The sequence below is a fragment of the Giraffa tippelskirchi genome, chromosome 12 (assembly GCF_054371585.1).
Source record: "Giraffa tippelskirchi isolate mGirTip1 chromosome 12, T2T-mGirTip1v1.2.pri, whole genome shotgun sequence".
Lineage (NCBI taxonomy): Eukaryota > Metazoa > Chordata > Mammalia > Artiodactyla > Giraffidae > Giraffa > Giraffa tippelskirchi.
The window spans coordinates 104,557,352-104,581,569 of record NC_137286.1 but is presented as its reverse complement, the minus strand read 5'-3'; the positions used below and the strand labels follow the sequence as shown (position 1 = coordinate 104,581,569).

At 44.6% G+C, this 24,218-nt stretch overlaps 1 protein-coding gene across 9 annotated transcripts in view; it reads left to right on the top strand.

The window, feature by feature from the left end:
* Positions 1–24,218, top strand: part of LOC145530151 (phospholipid-transporting ATPase IB) — a 452,251-nt gene that overhangs the window by 43,871 nt on the left and 384,162 nt on the right. For 7 of the 9 annotated variants that reach the window (XM_081551000.1, XM_081550992.1, XM_081551002.1 and 4 more), the window contains exon 2: positions 15,473–15,617. In XM_081551000.1, the coding sequence (XP_081407126.1) occupies positions 15,473–15,617 (145 nt within the window). Of the gene's footprint in view, positions 1–372; positions 502–5,740; positions 5,792–15,472; positions 15,618–24,218 lie in introns of those variants that run through there. The other 2 variants (XM_081550999.1, XM_081550997.1) reach the window with 2 other exon arrangements.

The following is a 24,218-nucleotide window of genomic DNA, read 5'->3' as shown; positions in this document are numbered from 1 at the left end:
AGTGGGCCCAAGCCAGAGTCTCCTCTTAGCCAAGGACCCCGACCAGTTTTTGTGAAAACCTTATATATCCTAAGTGTAGGTACTCAAACCCACCTCCCCAAATTCCCTGAAACTAGTCTGAACAAAGGAAAAAAAAAGATACAATCAAAGTTAACCTGTGATTAATATGCCTTAAGCCTAGGTAGTTAACAGTGGACAATTATCAATAGTTTGTGGTCATACCCCAATAAGCATAATAGAATGTATGATTCCATTCCTTATACAGATAATTAGGGTATTCTTTTAGGCGATGGAGAGCCCTGGGGCTCTTCCTCTCAGGGGCCTGGTTTTCCAGTTGGTATGTCGTCTCCATAGATACTGGGCATATAGTTCAAAGTCCACAGTCCAGCCCAAGATGGAGTCCTGCTTTCAAGACAGAGCCTGTTCTGTTTCCTCCTTCACAACAACAAACCAGATAGTGCAAAGGATAGAAGGGGAGTGAATAAAGGATACCATATTAAGGTTCTTACATTAGACATAAAATACTTTGTTATTTGATGGTAGAAAGTGAAAATTAAAAGATGTATATAGGAAATCCTGGAACAGCCACCAAAAAATATCTAAAATACACAATTAATATTTTTTAAGTGATAAAAGAGGAAAGTAATGAACAAAGAAGGGATTGGACAAATAAAAAACAAAGAGAATTTAAACCCAAGCACATTGATAACTATGTTAATTATAAATACTCCAAGTACTCTAATTTATTCAACTTTCATAATGAATTAAAAAGATCGAACTATAGTCAATCTATAAGACATCCATCTTAAATATAAAACAGATAGGCTAAATGAAAAGAGATAATAAGCAGGATACCAAAAGGAGGCTGGAGTTTAACAGCACTGAAGGAGGAAACAGAACAGGCTCTATCTTGAAAGCAGGACTCCATCTTGGGCTGGACTGTGGACTTTGAACTATATGCCCAGTATCTATGGAGTCTACATACCAACTGGAAAACCAGGCCCCTGAGAGGAAGAGCCCCAGGGCTCTCCATCGCCTAAAAGAATACCCTAATTATCTGTATAAGGAATGGAATCATACATTCTATTATGCTTATTGGGGTATGACCACAAACTATTGATAATTGTCCACTGTTAACTACCTAGGCTTAAGGCATATTAATCACAGGTTAACTTTGATTGTATCTTTCTTTTTCCTTTGTTCAGACTAGTTTCAGGGAATTTGGGGAGGTGGGTTTGGGTACCTACACTTAGGATATATAAGGTTTTCACAAAAACTGGTCAGGGTCCTTGGCTAAGAGGAGACTCTGGCTTGGGTCCACCGGTGTAATAAACTGCACTCCACTATCTGCATTGTCCTTCTGAGGGAGTTTGTTTCCCAGAATGCGTGGCTACAACAGTTGTTCAGTCGCTGAGTCATGTCTGACTCTTTGTGACCCCATGGACTACACAGCACGCCAGGTTTTCCTGTCCTTCACCATCTTCCGGAGCTTGCTCAAACTCATGTCCATCGAGTCAGTGATGCCATCCAACCATCTTGTCCTCTGTTGTCCCCTTCTCCTTCTGCCTTCAACCTTTCCCAGCATCAGGGTCTTTTCTAATAAGTCGGCTCTTCTCATCAGGTGGCCAAACTATTGGAGCTTCAGCAGCAGTCCTTCTAATGAATATTCAGGATTGATTTCCTTTAGGAAATCAGTTTAGTTCCAAGTATAATTTGCACAACACACTTTTATATTATCTATTAAAATTTTTTAAAAATTTGTACAGAAATGTCCCATTTACCTAACGTATTTCCAGTTGTAGGCATCCCTTTGTGTGTGTGTGTGTGTGTGTGTGATCTAAGTTTCTATCTATATTCTTTTCCTTCAGCCTAAAAATCTTCCTGTAACTTTTCTTGTAGTTCATAAATTCTGTCGCCTTTTACTTTTCTAAAAAACGAAGTCTTTATTTCTCCTTCATTTTTGAAAGTTATTATTGCTTGGTATAGAATTCTAAATTAAGTTAAACTCTTTGAAGATATTTTTCCATTTTCTTTTAGAATTGCATAGTTTCTGATGAGAAGTTTGAGATATTTCTTTGTTCCTCAATATGTAATATGTCTTCTCCGGCTTCTGGGAAGATGTATTTATTCCAGGCTTTGTCATCTGAATGCTGTCTGGCTTCTTTTATACTAAAAGGGGAAAGGATCAAGTCTTGTTTCTGGGTCAGTCTCAGAGTGGATGGATGTGTTAATTTCTTCCTTCCTGCAGCCCTTCACAGGATGTTTCCTGCAAGCTAAACAAAGGTATTGTAGCTTAATGCTCATTACATGGGAGGCAGGGTTCCCAGAGACGGGCCAGTGTGTGCAATTTAAACTTATAGGGAACACCCCTGTAGTGATTAACTTGTAATAGCATACCGAGGTTCTTCCTTATTGCATCAATACCCATTGTAAAGACACTTTGGAGAGCTGTAATGGAATAGTCTTTGGTCTTTGGGTAATTCATGACTATACTTACCAGTCCTCTAGCCAGGAGGTTTATACCAGGAGATCTGGGTAATTGACAGGGTTTGTTTTTTATTTTTTTTGTGATGCATTGCGTCACCATGATACAAATTTGAGGGCAACCTTAAACCTGGAAAATATTTTCCAGTATGAACTGTGACTCCACTGTAGGAAAAGAAGAGTTTGTCAGGTCAGATAGTGCAATATACAAGTGAACTGCTTTTTTGTGCAAGGGAAATATGGGACTCAGTTTAGAATTCTAAGGTACAGGAGCAATATGGTCGGAAGGACTAGTGGGCGCGGGATCCCCTTGTTTTCTGAAACTCATCAGTGGACCAGGGAGAGGATTTGCTGGCTGGAATATAAAGTAAGTAAACAAGAGAGATTCTTGGGAAAAATGAGTCTTGACACAAAGAGAGTGATGCATGTGTTGAGGAATTCTAGTAGGTGATATTTAGACACTTAAGTGTTCTTATGGTGTTGTGCTTAGTCATTCAGTTGTGTCCAGCTCTTTGTGACCCCATGAACAGTAACCCACCAGGCTCCTCTGTTCATGGGATTCTCCAGGCAAAAATACTGGAGTGGGTTGCTATTTCCTTCTCCTCTTATGGTGTTGGAACTCTTTTATTTGACAATTACAGACATAGAGGTTCATGGAATCATTAATAAAAAAGCTCTGTGATTGTAAAATTTCTCTTTGTTAACTCGAACACCTCTCGGGAGGGCCTATCAGTGTTTGGGGTCAGGAAGATTAAGAGATTTGTTATGAGTCCTGGAGGTAGGATTATGACGTTGGGTTAGACAGACTTGAGTTCCTTGTAACATCTGGTGTCTGGCTGTGATGAGATCATTGCATTAATAGTGTCGTCTCAGGTGGGAAGCTTGCCACAGGCTTCAGCAGCTTTGTATTTACAGTGAGGCTGAAATTTCACCCTTAGGGAGTGGCCGCTTGACAGCTGTCACCCGTAGCAACAGGATAGGAAAGAACTGAATTGGGAACCATGTTACCATGGTGGCTCAGATGGTAAAGAATCTGCCTGCAATGCAGGAGATCTGGGTTTGATCCCTGGATCAGGAAGATCCCCTGGAGAAGGAAATGGCTCCCCACTCCAGTATTCTTGCCTGGTGAAACCCATGGACAGAGGAGCCTGGTGGGCTACAGTCCTTGAGGTCCAAAGAGTCAGACTTGACTGAGCGACTAAGACTTTCACTTTTCAAGACTTGAGCTAGAGTGAGGCACTGCTGATGATAAGCTGTGCGTTTCAGGTGGATACATCTTATGTATCCCTCAAGGAACTCTTTTTGGGGGAGTGGCTTTAATTATTTTTATCTTGCTATAAAACATAATTGAACTTGCCTGGTGGCTCAGAGGGTAAAGAATCTGCCTGCAATGCAGGAGACCTGGGTTCAATCCTTGGGTCTGGAAAACCCCCTGGAGAAGGGAATGGCCACTCCAGTATTCTTGCCTGGAGAATTCCATGGACAGAGGAGCCTGGTGGGCTACAGTCCATGGTTCACAAAGAGTCAGTCACAACTAAGTGACTTTCACATAAAACATAATTAAGTTTAGAACACTGACTTTTGACTTTGAAACTATTAATATAATTTTGTTTCAAAACTGTCTTAAAATTATTCTTAGAGGATGATGGTAAAATTCAAAACAGAATGCAAATTTGTCTTTCAAATTGAAAGTTACTTAGGGGCTTCTCAGGTGGGTCAGTGGGTAAAGAATCCGCCTGCAATGCAGGAAACACAGGAGACGCAATTTCGATCCCGGGGTTGGGAAGATGGCAACCCACTCCAATATTCTTGCCAGGAGAATTCTGGGGACAGAGGAGCCTGGTGGGCTACAATCCACGGGGTTGCACAGAGTTGGACACAACTTAGCGACTGAGTATGCATGAATAGGCCAAGATGCCAGCATGCTTCCACGATAGACATTGAAATGAAACATGCATTCCTGTTGACAAGTGTGACTCACCCAGGTGTGAGCAGGGGAAGTTGTGCTGGGCCCTCTGTGTCTGCCGCCCCCTGTCTGTGGCTTCACCTGGGGCTGAAACGGATTTCCTGGTGGCCAGTGCCTGCGTGACACCAGGGCAGAATGTGTGTGTGTGTGTAGACCAAGCATCGACAGGAGACTTGGATGAGGTGGGGGGAGGGGTGCAGGTGTGTGTAAGAGGTGCCTTGCTTCCCCTCTGCAGGTGGGTTTGAGAGGAGCTGCTTCCGAGGAGGAGGTTTGAAGGATGGGGAGGGTTATCAGAGTGAACAAAGACCTAGGAGCTGCTTGTGTTGAACTGCAGAGAAAAAATTCAACGTGTAGCCATTGAGCTAGTTGCAGAGTTATACTTCACGCATGTGTATGTGTGTGTGCACGCACACTCAGTTGTGTCCAACTCTTTTTGACCCCATGGACTATAGCCCGCCAGGCTCCTCTATCATTGGGATTCTCTAGGTAAGAATACTGGAGTGGGTTGCCATTTCCTCCTCCAGGGGATCTTCCTGACCCAGGGATTGAAGCTGCATCTCTTGTGTCTCCTGCACTGACAGGCGGATTCTTTACCACTGTGCCACCTGGGAGTTACTCTTTGCCCCATTTTCTGTTTTCTCCCAGGGTGAGTATGCTTACCCTGTGATTGTTATAGGGATCGTAAGGGTTAACATAGATAAAATGCTTAGACAAGGCTGGACAGAAGATAGAGGTGCTTCTTATCATCACCTCATATCTATGACCTCGTGACCTGACAGAGACAATAGATGTGGCGACACCGAGTTGGCAGAGGGGCTCGAGCTCCGGATGTCTGCGTCTCCCTGGCGCTGCGCTGCCTTTTTAATGATTTCCCATGTTTGAGAGTTTCTCACTTCTCTGTCTGAGAAGAAACGTGATACACAGAATGTCACATCAGTAGGAAAGTCATGAGGAGCCATCACACTGGGGAAGAGTATCTTTTGTATGTAATGAGTTGGCCATGAAGATGGATGAGTTGACCTCCATGTTGGTTTCTTCAACTCTGTGCATCATTTTCGAGGTTACGTTAAGATTGTTGACGGAAGCACAGTGTTAGCTTTGCTCGTCACCACAGGTCATGGGACCCTAACAGGCTGGTTTGCATGTGACACTGGTTGGTGGCCGATGCACACGCATGTGCCTTTCTCTTGAATGTGGCATCTGACGTGTAGGCATTCAGAGCCCTGACGGCCCTGGGAAGATGAGAAATTCCAGGAGAAACCTCATGGTGCTGTACTTCCCACCTTTCAGGAAGAGCACGGACATGGAAGCACAGATTTTGGTTACGAGGAGTCTTTGCAGGTCAGTTTCTCACCCTTTTGTCATATTTACAACAAATGTTGGGAGTCTTGACTCAGCATTTTCCAGCTTGAAGATAAGGTGCCTCAGTGGGTTTTTAAAGGGTTGTTTGGAATCCAGAAGGATGCTGTCAGGGCTGGGCACTCAGAAGCTCGCCTCTGTGTTTGATCTTCTCGGGATAGAAAGGAGAGGGGTTGGGAGAGAAGAAACACTGGACAAGCGACATCTGAATTTTTCTCCTCTGGGAAAGGTTTCCCCAGTTGGGGAGCCGAGGCGTGGGGGACACATGAGGGTAAAACTGAGAGCTGTAGGTTTCGTTTTCTTGAATTGCCTGCCTGACAGTCGATGAGGTCCGGGAGCTGACTGGAAAGCCTCTGGCTGACCAGAGGCTAGTTCTGCAAGGCTGCAGGTGGACGGCTGATGTGGGCAGCCTGGATTCAGACAATGGCAGGAGTGGGGGTTTCAGCAGAGGGAGCCCAGGTGAGGGGCAGCTTCCTGAGGACATGAATGCTCCCTGATGGAGCCAAGCCAGATCTGTCACCAGCTGTAGCCACAGATTCCAGCAGGGGGCCCGGGATGTCACCTTGTAGACCGGTGGAGACAGAAGGCACCCAAGGGTCTGGGCTCTTCCCACGCCCACGCCCTGCCACCTCCCACCCTCCCCTCCCCCCACCCCCGCCATGCCATCTGAAGGAGAGAGGAAGAGGGTGAAATTCTGGCAGCCAGACATCTTTCCTCAAGAGAGTTAACACCACTTACATGAACTTTTAAAATTATAAAATTGGACTAAGCTCCAAACAGAACCCTTTCTTCCCCAGGTCCCTTTTGGGTGGTACCTTACGGTCCAATTTGCAACTCCTTGAATTCAACCTACATTTTTCTCTGTCCACTTAAGACAGGATGTGTTGTGGTCACATTCTCTTTGTTCGTTGGACACGTTTATTGAGCACCTTCTGTGTCCCTTCACTGGGGACATGGAGGCGACTGACATGAGCGGGGCCCCTGCTCGTGGTGCTTACAGCTAATGCTGGAAGTCAGAGGGTGAGCAAACCGGTTTCCTAGGTGCAGTGAAAGGAAGGACGCGGCATCAGGGAAGAACTGAGCTGAGGAGTGCGGTGGAGATGGCGGGTTGTCAGGGGCTGTGATGGGATGGTGTTGGCAAAGCCAAGCCTAGAGGAGCAGACTTGGTGGAAGGAAAGGCAGGTGCCAGTGCCCTGGGGGACAGAGCTGAGGAGTGGAGAAGGCTGCTTTGAGGGGAGAGGAGCTCCAAGACCAAGGGAGAGATGGGTCGCCAGGGTGCTGGACAGGAGCACTGGCTATGAGAACATGTGCAGTGAGCCTGTGTACCTTTGGCCAAGGTCTTGTGAGTCTCAAAACACTTGTGTGTGTGTATGTGTGTGTGTCGCATGTTTAGTTGCTCAATCATGTCCAGCTCTTAGCGACCCTATGGACTGTAGCCCGCCAGGCTCCTCTGTCCATGGGATTCTCTAGGCAAGAATACTGGAGGAGGTTGCCATTTCCTCCTCCAGGGGATCTTCCCCACCTGGAGATCAAACCTGCGTCTCCTGCACTGGCAGGCAGATTCTCTACTACTTAGCCACCAGGGAAGCCTGAAACACCTAGAACAGGCAAACTACAAGTTCAAACTGGCCCTCTCCTAGGATTAACTGAGCAGAGACTGTTCACGCATGTTGAATTGGGGGTGGGGTTTAAAGTCTGTAATTCCAGCCCAGTTTTGAGGCCCAGGAAATGATGGAGAATGTCCAATTCTAGCAAAAGGGGGACTTGCTTCAGAAAACTCACTGGGCTTGTATTTTAAGTCTCAGTCAATCCAGTCCAGTTGAAAAACCCTCTGAATCAAATATTTGAAACATAGTTTTTCTTCTTTGTTTTTAGTTATTAAAGGTATTTCCTTAAAAGTACACTTTTTTTTTTCCTTTACTTAACCACTTTATTATAGTCTTTGTTGTTGTTATTTCTAAACTTTAAATTTTTAACTTTGTATTGGGGTATGGCTGAGTCACAAGATTGTAATAGTTTCAGGTGGACAGCAAAGCAACTCAGCCATATAAATACATGTATCCATTCTCCCTCAAGCTCCCCTCCCATCCAGGCTGCCACATAACATTGAACAGAGTTCCATGAAAAGCATACTTGTTTTAATTTACATGATGGATTTTAATGTGTCTGTCTCCCTGGGTAGCTCAGACAGTAAAGAATCTGCCTGTAGAGCAGGAGACCTGGGTTTGATCCCTGGGTCAGGAAGATCCCCTGGAGGAGGGCATGGCAACCTACTCCTGTATTCTTCCCTGGAGATTCCCATGGACAGAGGAGCCTGGCAGGCTATATAGTCCCTGGGGTCACAAAGAATCGGACATGACTGAGCGACTAAGCACACAAGGTATAAAACGGGCTTCAAGGAACAGCCCAGTCTGTGTAGCTGGGCTTACTGTACACTAGGCTTCGGGTGACCATGGCTCACCTTTCACCTACCAGCTGGAGCCGGCCAGGCTGTGAATTTTAAGCATCACTGGCTTGTGTCTTTGCTCGTGTGATACTGTTCCTGGAAGGCTCTGCACTTTGTCTGCACAACCAAATCATAGCCATTCTTAATAGCTGAGTGAAAGCTCTTCCTTAATGAAATTGCTCTGGTTTTTTGGCCTGCATGAGCCTGGTAGTCATGTTTGTCCTCTGAATTCCCAGGTTATTGGTTCTTTCTGTTGCCTCTGTTAAATGTAAGCCTCTGCCTAAGGCTGTGTGCCTTTCCCCTTCCCACCACTCGGCATCGCGCCTCTGTCTGGAAGATGCCCCATGACTCCGGGTGAAATGGTGCCCCGCAACATCATCAATCGTAAATAGTCCATGGCCCGTACTTTCCTCCCCATCTTCTCTTTCCCAGAAAAGAGAAACTAATAGGCATTTGCAGTCATGAAAGATCCTGACCCGTTGGTGTATTTCCTTTGAAATCTTGGGTGGAAGTGGATCACAGATGCTGTGTTTGGGGAGATGTGGTTTGCACAAGGTGGGGTCTAGAACAGGCCTCTGAAGTGTGTCTGTCAAGGCGAGAAGAGACACATTTTGCATTTGTGCAGTGTTTTCATTATGTTGATTTTATTATGAGAGCTAACAGCCCCAGTGCCTCCCTGGCTACTAGACTGCTCCATGTCTGTCTTGACGGTTTAGAAACATCTTTGTTAATGTGGGTAGATGCTGGAGTTGAACTTGAAACTCCTTGGGAAGGAGAGAGAGAGAGAGAGAGTGTGTGTGTGTGTGTGCGTGTGTGCGCGTGCACACACACATTCATGTACCTCTTGTTGCAGAGCTCTGTGATGACTGGAGTCTTTTCTTGGAAATCTTTCTGAAGGCAACCCCCCCATCTTTACATACTTTACAGGTACATAAAAATTAGGAAAATGACATAACCAACTTTAAAAAGTTTTTTAAATATTTTAATAGATACAAAAATAGTCAACAAAATGTTTTATTGAAATATAGTTGATTTACAGTGTTGTATTAATTTCTGTTCTACAAAGTGTTTCAGTTATATAAACATATATTTTCATATTCTTTTCCATTATGGTTTATCACAGATATTGATATCCTGTGCTGTACATTATGAGCTTCCCTTGTGGCTCACCTGGTAAAGCATCCACCTGCAATGTGGGAGACCTGGGTACGACCCCTGGGTTGGGAAGATCCCCTGGAGAAGGGAAAGGCTACCCACTCCAGTATTCTGGCCTGGAGAATTCCATGCAGAGTCGGACACAACTGAGCAAGGACCTTGTTTATCCAGCCAACTTTTAACTCATGCGGCCAAAGCCCAAGCACCTGTGTTGCCAGGAACTCGATGTCCTGTCTTTTTGATAAAGCAGAAATTTAATCTAACTTTTCCTTGAGATGAGGGTTGGGATATAGTCAGTTTAACTGTGAAAGGACTTGGTTTATATGAGTCAGCAAAATCTGATCTGAAGAGGGGCTAGAATGGTTCATGCATTTTTTAGACTTTGGTGTTTAAAAAAAGAGACCGAGGCCACATGTAGCCCCAAACCTAAAATATTTACTACCCGACCCTTTGGAGAAGTTTGCCAGCCCTTGATTTGTGTATTGTTTTGTGGCTGAAGAAACCAGGGCTCAGGGGGGCTGAGCTCATGGGGCAGCTGGGCCCAGTGGAAGGAGAATTGGGTCCAAGTGTCTGCAGGTCTGGCTTTTAACCTTGCTTTCATTGGACCTACCTAATACATTTCTGTAACTGTTGAAGTTTCCCTTTTGACTCTGTCATCCTAGAATTCAGAGTGGTGTCTGCAATGAGATTCAAACACTAACTACCAGGAGTTGGTCAAACTGCACAGATTAGGGACACAATTCTTTACATCTGTCCTCAGCCAGATACCAGCTGCAAGGTCTGGAGTCCCCAGAGCACCTGCACTTATGAGCAAATGGCTACAAATTCAGGGTTCCCATTGACCTTGTGGTTTCAATAATAAACTAGAATAACTCAAAGCACTCAGGAAAGAGTGTTATTGGTTGTTCAGTCACTAAGTCGAGTTCAACACTTTGTGGCCCCATGGACTGCAGCATGCCAGGCTTCTCTGTCCTTCAGCATCTCCCGGAGTTTCCTTAAATTCATGTCCATTGAGTTGGTGATGCCATCCAACCATCTCATCCTCTGCCGCCCCCTTCTCCTTTTGTCTTCAATCTTTCCCAGCATCAGGGTCTTTTCCAATGAGTCAGCTCTTTGCATCAGGTGGCCAAAATATTGGAGCTTCAGCATCAGTCCTTCCAATGAATATTCAGGGTTGACTTCCTTTACAATTGACTTATTTGATCTCCTTATGATTATAGTTTTATCAGACAGGGTACAAATCAGGTCTAGCCTGAAGAGTCAGAGTGAGGCTTGGGAGGTTCCCTGTGGGAAGCTTTCTCCTGACATACTGCCTGAGCTTTGGTGTTCGTAGTTTTATTGGGGATTCATGAAAAAAGAAACTGGAATTCTCCAGACAAGAATACTGGAGGGGGTTGCCATTTCCTTCTCCAGGGGCTCTTCTAGACCTAGGGATCGAACCTGGGTCTCCTGCATTGCGGGGAGATTCTTTACCACTGAGCCAGGGAAGCCCATTCATTACACGGGTGTTATTAATTGGCCACATGACTGAACTTTCATCTGAGATAACTTTCTACCTGAGAAACTTCCCTGCATAACAGGGCGCAGGGCGACCTTTGTTTTCCAAACACCTCCTCTGCCTCCCGTGAAAGGTCTTCCTTCGTGTCCTGACACCCCCTTGCCCCATTAGCTCAGGATGTTACATAAGCTGCAATTTCCTGGCTGTGTTTTGGTCCTCATATTTTTATGGGACTCCTGTATATAGGTCCCCAGTCCCCATGTCTCCCCCTGCGCTCCCATTCAGGAGGTCAGGCTGATGTCAACTGGCTCAATCCCCAGCCCTCCAATCACATGGTGTTCCTGGCAGGTCAGCCCCCATCCTAAGACTGTCCAGGGTCCACAGGAGTCACCCCATTGGCATAAACTCAGGTGTGCTCAGAAGGTTCCAACATGAACAACAGATACTCCTATCACTTGGGAGATTCCAGGGGGCCAGAGGCTCCCCCCTGGGAAGCCAGGACTAAGACCAGCTGAATTCTTCACTCTGTGACAGTGGCCGAGGCTTGACACTTCCCACAGAGCTGGGGGCAGTGCTGCCAAAAGGCTTATCACTTTAACAGGCTTCTGACTTAGGAAGGCAAGAGTCTTTCCCAAGAATTCCTTCTGTATGATAGTAAAACTTTGCATGTGAAAAGGCAGAAAAATGTTCCTTCTGTCCTTGGAGGTTCTCCAGTTGATCTAATAAACAAACTGACATAAGACAGATTAACAGAAAAACAAATCATCTCCCTGGGTCCCACGTCAAAGTTCCCAGGAGACAGACTCTTACTGGGTCAACTCAGACCACATAACCACGTAGCCCTTTGTGTACCCAGTTGATAGGAGGACAGGGGTAGAGCCGTGAACTAGAGAGAGCCCCTGCCCTCGTGGCCTTGGAAGTCCACTGTCCAGTCTGGGTTGCTTTGTGCTCACCTGAGTCTGTTCTTTCCTTTTACTTTGGCTTCTTTCTCAGTAGATGTTTCCTGAGTTCCTGCTGACACCAGGCTTATGTACATGGGGGAGTTGTAAACATACACTTTGATTTTATACTGTGGTATTTTCCTAGCGCATTAACTCAGAATTCATCTCATGAGTCTGAATTTGAAACCTTGGTCATAATGTGCTTTGCTATATATGGTACAGCATTCTCCTTAGGCAAGACATTTTCAACAAATCATGTTAGTTATTTTCAAAATATTAATGTCTTTCTCCAAAGCAGGATTAGGTCATGATGCAGCCCCTGAGCTAGAAGAAAGTTATATGAGTCCTGGAGGTGGGATGAGGAGGTAGAGGCAGTATTTCTACTTAAAATTCCAGATTTGGCCCCGTAGTTGTATAGAAAGGTGAGCTGGCTTGATAGATGACATGTACTTGGGAAATCATTCACTTCACGTTATTTCCACCAATTGTGTCAGTAATTTTTCACCCCAATATTTATGATCCAACATTGAAATACTTATTAGGGAAAACTTGGTTCCATTCTTATTTCTATCAAGGATGGTTTTTTTTTTGGCCTCAGTCTTCTCTTCACACCTCAGTTATCCAGTATTTCTTCTTCTTTCGGTCCACACATTTTGTCCAGAAGAAGTCACGCAGAATTTTCTTTTGAGATGTTTCTCATGTCCATTGTTTTTCCCTTCTCCATGTAATAGGTGCTTCTATCATTTTGCTTCTAGATGGTTGGGCTTCCCCAGTAGCTCAGCTGGTAAAGAATCCGCCAGCAATGCAGGAGACCCTGGTTCGATTCCTGGGTTGGGAAGATCTACTGGAGAAGGGATAGGCTACCCACTCCAGTATTCTTGGGCTTCCCCGGTGGCTCAACTGGTAAAGAATCCGCCTGTTATGCAGGAGACCTGGGTTTGATCCCTGAGTTGGGAAGATCCTCTGGAGAAGGGAAAGGCTACCCACTCCAGTATTCTGGCCTGGAGAATTCCATGGACTGTATAGTCCATGGGGTCACAAAGAGTCAGGCATGACTGAGTGCCTTTCACTTTCACTCCTAGATGGTGGGGTTCACTTTCTGCCTTGTCTCTTCCTGTGCTTGTCTTGTGAGTCACTGCTGGGGATGCTTGTCTCCTCTTAGAAACATTCTGTGGTTCATCTGACCTTCAGGATGAAGTCCAGGTTTCTTCCCCAGGCATTAAAATCATCCACAGTCTGGCCACTGACTATTTTTCTGAGTTTCCTTTCTATCATTTCCCAATTTGGATGCTCAGTGCTGGTTTTTGTCATTCTCAGTTGCCCCCCAATGCACTTTGTCTACGGGGCCTCTGTCTGAGGTCTTCTCATCCTCTCCCAGATTGTCCTCCTTTTTCCTACTATAAACCTAACCCAGAGGTTAAGGCTCTGAGACCTGCCCTCACACTGTTCTGACCAGCTCTCCACCCTTGGCACAAAGTGGCCGCTGACCTCTGACCCCGCTGGCACCTTCAAGTCCCCTCTTAGTCACTTGGTCCTAGTCACTGCTAACTGGGGTTATGCTGGTTAACACTTCTGAGAGCAGGAGCCAGCTTTTTGGTTTTTGTGTTCTCACCTGCATCTCACCATGGATTCTCAACCGTGGCTACCCATTCATATCACTTTAAGAAGCTTTAAAAACAAGAGGCACAATCGGTGAGGGCCGGACCCAGGAACCGGCTGATTGTGAGAGCTTTCTCAGTGATCGTGTGCAGCTAGAGTTGAAGCCACTGAATGAAGGCCACCTGGAAGTGAGTGGCTCTGCCCACAGTAGGGTGTGGGGTTTGTGCCCTTGATGCCCATCACCGTGTCCCTGCCTGGAGAATTCAAAGCGACCCTTTATATGGCTTACTCAACCAGCAAATACGAGTGCCCGTTATGTACCAGGCACTGTTCTGGGCACCAGGTCCCTGTAGTGGACGAAATACATCTCTGCTGCCCTGGAGCTTCTGCTCTTGGCCTTGGGGAGACAGACCATAAATAAATAATGTCAGGTAATGATGATACCGGCTGTGGAGGAGAACAAAGTGGGGTAAGTGGGCAGAGAGGAAAGCAGCACTTTTGTATAGGCTGGTTTCAAAAATATCCTGTCTCCGCCTTAAATCAGCAAATCTTTTAAAACCAGCCTCCTCTGAGGTCCAGCTGGTCTTGAAGGTCCTGCTGCTCTCTGCTGCCCCCGGTGGACAAGCAGGGGGCAGAGCAGAGGGATGCCAGAGAATGAGGGCTAGAAGGGCTGGTCTGAGAATGGGGGGTCCTGTACTCAGACCTGCACCCAGCTTGTGACCAGGGACCTGGTTGTGAGCACATCCCATGACAGCATGTCAACTCTCAATAGCCAGTGTTAAACTAGAGTGTCCCCATCTTAGGATACAGATCATAACAGGATTCTAATCACTTGAAAAAGATGATAAATTTACATAGCTCAAACTGTCTACTTCAAAACGTTTCTGAGCATGAAGTGGCTGTGTCTGAAGTGAGATGCCTGTTACCTAAGTTCTGCGACACTTGTTTCTTTTATAGATGGGACGTGCGGCAGGTACTAGAGCAGGTGGGATTTAAAGAAAAGGAGAGAGGCCTCCGTCACCTGCAGGGCACTTATTTCTCTGTGAGCCTGGACTTCAGGGCCTCCTCCCTGAAGGTCAATGCTCAAGCTGGGTTGCCCTGTCCAGGGAGGGAGCCTGCCTTGTGGTTGGAGGTGTGTGTGTGTGTGGGGTGGTGGTGGTGGTGAGCCCTGGGAAGTGGTTTCAGTAATGGTTATGTCATCATTCCCCTTGCTGACCCCTCCTCAAATGAAGGTGAGTGGGGAATTTTAGCCCAAGAGAAGGTCAGCTGTATGGCTGAAATCGCGTCTTAAGGAGACAGACGGGCTTGGGTCTTAACTACAGAGACTCTGGATGCAGGCTCCGGGTGCAGACTCGCATGTACCCGTGAAGTGGGATGGGCAGTGCTCTGCGGTCGGGTGGCCAGGGGCATCTGCTGGTCTGTGCAGGCTAAGCCGGGGGGCGGGGGGCAGGGCTCTGCACTGAGGTTTGGGAATTTCATCTTGGAGCACAGAGGTGTCTTCCTCAGCCCCTTCTCCTGGGGCCGAGTGCAGGGCACACCCCCTTGCAGCCCTCTCACGGTTCCCAAGCACAAAGGAGCCAGAAAGCCTAGCTCCAGAATTCGGTCTCTGGGCCTGGAGGGGGAGCTCGCCCGGGGGAGGGGAGACTCTCGTCTCTGCTCCCCACATCCCCACAGTCCACGGGGGCCCTTCCTCCAGCCGTGTGCCCCTCACCATCCACGCGGACCTTGCGGGTCTGGCGCAGGGGCTGCAGGTTTGGGGAGGGAGGATGGAGAGAGGAGGGAAGGGGGAGGTAGGGGGGAGGGACGAGTGGAGGCGGTGCCGAGGCTCCCACCCCCGGAGAGGCTCCTCCGCCTGGGGACCAGCGGGCGGGGCGGGGCTGGCGCCCGTCTCCAGGGCAGCAGAGGGACTGGGTGGCGCGACGCCCGGAGCATCCTTCCAGCTAGTCCCCGCCCGCCGGTGCTGCCGCCGCTGCCCTGCGTGACTTCTTTGTGTTTTGCGTTCTGCCCGCGCCTCTTCTCCGCAGGACCTGTCCGTCCTCCTCCGGGCTACAAGAAGGCAGACGATGAGATGTCCCGGGCCACGTCTGTTGGAGACCAGCTGGACGCACCAGCCCGCACCATTTACCTCAACCAACCGCATCTCAACAAATTCTGTGACAACCAGATCAGGTAGGAGAGGGCGGCCCAGTCGGAGCAATTCATTAATTCCCAGATAGGAGGGGGCTCGGCTTCCTCTGAGACCTCCGCAGGAGCCAAGCCAGCCCCCACCCGTGTCCCTGCGGCCTCCAGCCCCATCCCCACCCCTCCCCACTCAAGGCGGGCAGTCTACACCCGCGTTTCCCATCGGGGTGTGGGAATATACCTTTCATCCTTCTGTCCTTTGCATTGGTTCTGTTTGCAGGCTGTCTGTGAGCCTGGAGGATGCTTGTAGGCTTCTGTCCTGGCCAAAATAAGGTTTCTTCTCTCTCTTCATCCCTGAGTTCCCTCCCAAGAACTCCCCCATCCCGTTTTAAGCCAATTTTTTTAAAGACAATTTAAGCCTGTTTTAAGCTCTCCTTAGCAATTTGCCGACTGTAATGTGGCAGAGTGCTTTATAATGGATTCCTCTGGTCACAAGAACTTGCATTCAGCTGTCAATGCCCAGGACATTTGCTAAGAAGGCTTTCTTTGCTGGGAAACTTTGCCCAGAGTTAGCGGGAAGACGGATGGACGCTAATATTTAGATGTCTGCTCTTTGCCGGCTGCTCTGTTGGATGCTTTAGTTACGCTAGCTTTATGAAACCTCATCACCTCTTGAAGAAAGCGGTCTTACCTTCACGTGAGGAAACTGACATAGGAAGATAGATGTTAAAGGACCTGTGGCCATTTAGCTACTAAGTGGCAGAGCTGGACATAGAACCCAGCCTGTCTGGCTGCTGAGCTCAAAGTGTTTGTGCTGTGCAAAGCTAAATCTTTTAGGCACGGAAGTTGGCATGTTTGCAAATTACATTAAACTTTCAGGCTTCGACAACTTTATCCCCAGGAGGGACTTCAGAGGATGTGGTTCTGTGACTGGCTCCGAACCGTGTGCTCAGGTGCAGAGAAGGGAGGCAATGGGTCAGGTTTGCCAGTACTCTGTGTGTGTGTAACTGAATTCCAGTCCAGGGCTCTCTCCTGAAAGCTGTGGTTAAAACTTTGTTGTTTGTTTTGTCACCCTGAAGCCTTAGCACTTGAACTTAGCCTGAGATTTTTATTCAGAAAGGCCTGGCTGTTGGGCATTATTGTAGCTTCATAGGGTTGGGGATAAAGGTGTATGTACTGTGCAGAAGTGACACTTATTAAAAGAGTGTTAGATTATCCTGATTTTATTTTGGGTTTTAAGAATGGCCGTTGGGGCCTATTTTTTACTTAACTGTGTAGTTTAGAAGAACAACTGAGGCCAAAATTCAAGGATGAATGGGTTTGGTTTAAGATGCAGAGCAGCACATGTGAGTTACTGCTTCACCCACTATAAAATCGCTAATCAAAAAGACAGTAGCAAGTGTTGGCAAGAATGGGGAGAAATGGGACCTCTCCTACATTGCTGGCGGGAATGAAAAGTGGTGCAGCTGCTTTGAAAAACAGTTGGGCAGTTCCTTAAAAGGTTAAATGTAAAGTTACACATGATCCAGCCATTCGAGGCATATACACACAAGAGAAAGGAAATCATACGTCCACACAAAACTGGGTGCAGATGTTCATAGCAGCTTCATCAGAGTGGCCCAAAGGGGAGACAGTCCAGGTGTCTATCAAATGACAAATGAATAAATAGAATGTGGTACGTCCATACAGTGGAATGTCATTTGGCCACAAAGAGGAATGTAATACTACAACATGGATTAACCTTGAACACATTGTGCTAAGAGAAAAGCCAGTAACAGATCTCATATATGATTGCATTTGCATGAAGCATGCAGAAGAGGCAAATCCACTGGGACAGAAGATAGACTAGTGGTTTCTAGGGTGGAGGAGGAGGTTCGAGGGTGGGAAAAGAGGAGAGTCTGTAATGTACGTGGGGTTTCATTGTGGGGTGATAGATCCACGACTCTGTGAAACACACCTACACCATCCAGAATCCTGTGTTGACAGCATAGTTCCATTTCCTCAGACTTTGTCATGTGTTTCTAACTTTAACATGTTTTCAAGTAGCGTTTTTGCCTTGTTGTTGTTCAGTTACTAAGTCACATCTGACTCTTTGCAACCCCTTGGACTGCAACACACCAGCCTCCCCTGTCCTTCACTATCTCCCAGAGTTTGGTCAGATTCATGTCCATTGAGTCGGTGATGCCATCCAGCCATTTCATTCTCTGTCGTCCCCTTGTCCTTTTGCCTTTGATCTTTCCCAGCATCAGGGTCTTTTCCAATGAGTCAGTTCTTTAAATCAAGTGGCCAAAGTATTGGAGCTTCAGCTTCAGCAACAGTGAATATTCAGGGTTGATTTCCTTTAGGATTGATTGGTTTGATCTTGTAGTCCAAGGGACTCTCAAGAGTCTTTTGACTAGTTCCTAATAATTTTCTTAATTTCAGTATTCATTTGTGGATGCTTAAAGCTGGGAGAAAGAAATATGGGTCTTTGTTTTTTGTCTAAATTCTCTAGTTCCCATGGAAGGTGAAGATTTTTAAAAGTCTAGGTAATGGGGTCTCACAACCTGTTCTTTAATTGACTCACATTGACTTTTTAAAAAATTTTATTTATTTATTTTTTATTGAAGTATCATTGATTTGCAATGTTAGTTTCAGGTGTGCAGCAAAGCGATCAGTTCTACACACAGCTCTATATATACATGTATGTGTATAAATACTTTTCCAGATTCTTTTCCATCATAGGTTATTACAAGATATTGAATATAGTTCCTTACGCTATACAGTAGGTCCTTGTTAGATCTATTATATATATATATATATATATATAGTTGGGTGTATATGTTAATCCAAAACTCCCAATTTATCCCTCCTCCCATCTTTCCCTTTTGGTGACCATAAGTTTCTTGTGTATGTCTGAAGACTCACTGACTTTTGAGACTGATTTTTATATCAGAGATTTCCAGTGGCTGCTTGTTATACAGTTTCATTTGTACTTTTTTTAGAGTCGGGGAGGGCTAAATGGGAGTATACCATAGGTGGGCTAGGAATAAAGTAGGTAGACACAACCATTCCTTATATGTGAGTGTACAATTGAATTAGTTAAATATTCTTACAGTTCATACAGTTTCTGAGTTCATGGCTTGTACTGTGAGCATCGGTTTCAGAATACACTGAATAGGCTCTTAGAAATTAAGGTATGTTGCCTGCTGTCCTAGAATACGGTCTTCCAATTTTTACTTTATTTTGACTGTATTTAATTAGGAATTACTAATGGTAATGTGACTTGTAGTTCATTAAAGAATTGATGTTAAAGCTTCTTGGCATTATGGTTTAAGTATTTTATAAAATGTTGAGCAACATTGTTTCAGCACTGGACCATTCATTTTATAAAACACTGATTTTTTTAAAAAAACAAGGCTTCTTATCTTGGTCATGAATGTTTGCTGAAAGTTGATAAAGCTACTGAAAGGGATATTTTCATTAAAGGGAGTTGGTAAAGGATTTCTTTTTCTTAATAGCTTTTTCTTGAGAAAACACTGGTGGATTTTCTTGGTGGGTCAGAGAGTGTCATCCCAGGTGGTTTGCATCTAAATTGAGGCTCCACATGATTGGTGGAGGGGGATGTTGGGGTTGTCTGGCCTATTTGACACTCTGCCCTTCCGAAGGCTGGCCTTCCCTGGGACCCAGCTCACACTGATCTTCCCCCATCCCAGGGCCTCCCTGGACTGGGACCCAGGGATGGTGATAGTTGCTCTCTGACTGCCTTCGTGGGCAGCTGGTGTTTTGACTTCACTAGAGGGACTGGAGTTTGCCAGAAAGGAATATGGTGGTTGGGTGTTTGGGGAGGTTGGTGAGGGCAGGATGGTAGTGCAGGGATGGACAGTCTGGGGTTAGCGTTTGGACTGGTGTGTCTGTCCAAGGAGGAGGTGCCACCAGGCTAATGGGAGTGAGAAGGTCACTGCCTGGGTTGACTGTGGCCTTGCCAACCCCAGGGGAATGCCAGTTGTGGCGACTCAAATTCCAAGCTGTTTCCTAAAATTCTGGGAGGGTCTGTGCTATGTAAACAGATGTCTCTCTAAACCTTGTTCTTGACACTTGACACCAGCATTTAATTTGACCTGAAGCTGTGGTAGGATGAAGTTTTCCCTTACTGAAGCCAGTGAATTTAGATTATCACAATTATAGAGACACATAACATGGTCTTTTCTTGTGTGTGTGCTGTGTGCTAAGTCATTTCAGACACGTCTGACTCTTTCTGACCCCATGGACTGTAGCCCACCAGGTTCCTTTGTCCGTAGGATCCTCCAGGAAAGAATACTGGAGTAAGTTGCCATTCCTTCCTCCAGGGGATCTTGTAGGGATTGATTTTTCTAGGACCTTAACTGTGAAGACAATAGTTGTCTTCCATCATCCAGAAATGAGTAGATTTTACAGTGTAATTATTACATCTGTACGTGTACAATTATATGTATGTCTTCTTTACAAGATTCCTTTTCTGAAGGGTACAATCACATCGCCTTTAAAATTGGACAGGTTTATTGAGAGATAATTCACATACCATATAATTTCACCCATTGAAAGGATACAGTTTTATGGCTTTTAGTATATTCAGAATTGTACACGCATCACCACCACTTCATTCTGTCATTTCTCGAAGAAACTGTTCCCATGGCTGTCGTATCCTCCTCCCTTTCTCGCCATGCTTGAGACAACCACTAACCTACTTTCTATCTCTGTAGATTTTCCTGTTCTGGATATTTTATATGAATGATACCATGTCCTTTAAGCATTTTAAGTTAAATATTAAATGCTTATAGAAAGTTCGATATTTAGAGAAACTTGGTATTAATTATTCTTGATGGAGAATAATTAATTTCATGTATCTATATCTTAAATGTTTCAAGTTAAATTTTTTTTTCCAGAAAATATCTTCATGATTTATTGGTCAAAGGAGTGGGCAATGTTTATGCCATCAAGTTCAGTGCAATCTTTTTATGTGAATGGCAGCACACCATGTAAAACAGTGAGTTTCAAGGCTATAAAATTGTTTTCTCCAGTGTTTGAAATGAGGTCTTCAAAGCAAGTTAGGAATGTTTACAGATACTCAGTTTTGAATGAGTCATTCATTTCAGGTAGGAGTTTAAGGTAGCAGAAATCTTCATTAAAGCAGTAACTCAAGCTTTGCCAAGCTATTGCATTGCTTTAGGTTCCTTTGTCTTGAAAGAAAATGACTTCATGTGAATATTCTGTTGGTTTTGCCAGGATAAGATTGAAATAGAAGTTTGCCTTTACAGAAAGAAGAATTGAGTACCGGGTGGTAGGTCTTGTAGCATCATAGTTGTATAATATTATGCTGGGATCCTGATGTCTGAGAGGATATTTTTGTCTTAAGGAGTGAAGAGAACAGAGTCATCTTCAAAAGCACTTTGTGCATGAGTAGGGGTGGTAAGTGATGATACGGTACCGGCTCTAAGACCATGGAGGACTTCGAGGGGCGGTGACTCTTCCTGGGCGGCTACCGCTGCAGAATTTAAGTGGAATCTGATCTTCACAATGAAGGTGCTTACAATTTAATAGAGAAACAATACCAACATGCTGTTAACAACTGTAACTTCCTTTTGATTCATGTACAGATTGTTGCATTAAGAACCACGGTTTACAGATCTCACTTGAGATAGTTATCCTTGTCAAGATTGGTGAAAGTATATAAAAACCCTTATTAAGAATAGTTGATTAAGAGCTATACAGAAACATATATCTATTCTATTTCAGGTTCTTTTTCTAAATAGGCTATTAGAGTATTGAAGAGACTTCTCTGTGCTATAGTAGCACCTTGTTATTTATCTATTTCATAAAACATAGTATGTATATGTTAATCCCAACTTCCTTTGCATGTATCTTCCCATCATTTCCATAGAATTTGGCCAAGGAAAGAAAGTAAATACAATGTTCAACACCAGCCAACCGCCCCACCCCAAATAGTTGATTATATTGAAAGCATTGCATTTACCTACATTCAAATAACCAAGATTTTCTTCCATTTAATGTTCTTTTTATTTTTCTTTTTACTTATATTTTTAATGAAAATTGTATGTATTTACAAAGTGAAGGTGTTAGTTGCTCAGTCATGTCTGACTCTTTGTGAACCCATGGACTGTAGCCTGCCAGGCTTCTTTGTCCATAGGATTCTTCAGGCAAAAATACTGGTGGGTTGTCATTCCCTTCTGCAGGGGATCTTCCTGACCTAGGGATCAATCCCTGGTCTCCTGCATTGCACGCAGAGTCTTTACTGTCTGAACCATCAGAGAAGCCCCAATATAAATCTATTTTTAATTTATTTTAAATATTTTTTAATGAAAATTGTGTGTATTTAAGACATACAAAATGAGATTTGATTTATGTAGTGAAAAGCTATAGTTTAGCTAATCTCTTCACATAGTTATCATTCACTGTTTTTTAATTAAGAGCTGTATGAGTGCATGCTAAGTTGCTCCAGTTGTATCTGACTCTGTGAGACCCTATGGACTGCAGCCCACCAGGCTCCTCTGTCAGGAATTCTCCAGGCAAGAATACCGGAGTGGGTTGCCGTGCCCTCCTCCAGGGGATCTTCCAGACCCAGGGATCGAACCCACGTCTCTTACATCTAACCTGCATTGCCAGGCAGATTCTTTACCACTGTTGCCACCTGGGAAGCCCTTAGAGCCATATATTTAGTCTCCAAACCAGGCACTCCTATCTTATATTTCCTGAACATGAATGTCACAGTATACTGAGAATCCTTACTTTATACAAGCCAGTAGCAATTAAGGCCACAGAAGCTGTGGCCTTAAGTTAATTAAGTTCTTAATTAGAACTCCTACCAGGTTTGCACCCCTGGACAAGGCTTTTGAGGCATTCTGCAGGCAAAAGCATTCAAACTCAAGGCCTTTGGCATTGTATAGTCTGGTAATCAAACACTTGCGCTTTCTTGAAATATATTATTTTTAGAAACAGAAAACCGTGTCAGCTTTGGGCCAGTTTTGTATTTGTTTCTAAGGAAAGAGCAGATGTCTAGGGGAGTTGACTGAGGTGATTTCTTCAGCAAGCTGACCCTTGTATGGGTAGATCCGGTGCATGTTTTGAATTTAATATTCAAAACTAAATATTTTTCAAAACTAATATTCAAAACTAAAAACACAGACTAAAACGTCTGTGCCATTCTGATCTGTAAAACTGGGAAAGGTGGTGGGTTTGAGTTCTGATCACTAACTTATTTCCCCTCGTCCCTGATCGCAGATTTTGTTAACTTTTAACATCCTCTGTAAACTTAAGCACTTCTGATCTTTACCCATGAAAAGAATGAAGCATCAGGATTTGTGAAAACGCAAGTTAAAGTTAACAAAACTGGAGGAGACTAGGGTGATGTGACAACTAAATGCAGTATCAGTTCTAAATCAGATCTTGGAACAGAAAAGGTACACTGGAAGAAGCACTGGAATTTTTTTTTTTTAATTGAGGTATAATCGATTTACAGTGTTGTGTTGCTTTCTATTGTACAACAAAGTGATTCAGTTATACATATATATACATTCTTTTTCCTGTCCTTTTCCATTATGGTTTATCTCAGGATATTGAATATAGTTCCCTGTGCTATACAGTAGGACCTTGTTGTTTACCTGTTCTATATATAATAGTTTGCATCTACTAATCACAAACGTCCAACCTATCCCCCTCTCCCCCTACCCCTTGCCCCGTGGCAACCACGAGTCTGTTCTCTATGACTATGAGTCTGTTCTGTTTCACAGATGTGTTCATTTTATGTTGTACTTTAGATTCCACATACAAGTGATATCATCTGGTATTTATCTTTCTCTTTCTGACTTACTTAGTATGATCATCTCTGGATCCATCCGTGTTGCTACAAATGGCATTATTTCGTTCTTTTTTATAACTGAGTAATAGTCGATTAAATGTAGGTAACACTAGTGAACTTGAGCTCCGTAATTTGGGGTATTCTTATGCTGATGCCATTATATTAGTTTTGATCTAATTTGATCTAGATTATACTGTGTTGATTGAAGATACTGACATGGAGGCGGAGTGAAGGTTTATGGCAGCTCTGTACTATGTTTGTAACTCTTCTGTGACTATAAACTTATCTCAAGATAAAACTATATTAAAAATTAACAAGAACTGTCTGGGAGATTAGGAACTAAGTGCTCAACTCTCATCTTTCTGTTGGATGCTGTTAGAAGTGTTGGGTCCTCATTGGAGAGAGCTGTGTGTTTGAAGGGGAGGTAGTCAGGGAGACTGGACTCCTATCTTCACACGTTTATCATGATGCTGACCAGACAGGGAGACAGCATCCCCTTAACTGACAGTACTGTTTCCATAACGTCTGATTGAGCTGTGTTGAAGCTGAAAAAGTAAAACTGTGGGCTATAGAAAATGGTGCAGTCAGAGTGCAGTCTTGTGAGCTTTTGTGTAGTGATCTAGAAAGTAGCATCTAAGTGTTCATTCTACTACTTCTGGCTGAATCACTCAACAGACAGCAGAAGCTTACTCAGAAATGCCAATCAGCAGTCCTTTCGAGAGGGACAATGCTTCTGGAGAACACAAGGCGAGGGCTGACCATTGCAGAGAAATTTCCTGAAATTGTGAGTTTGGGTTTGATCATTTAAATGCTGA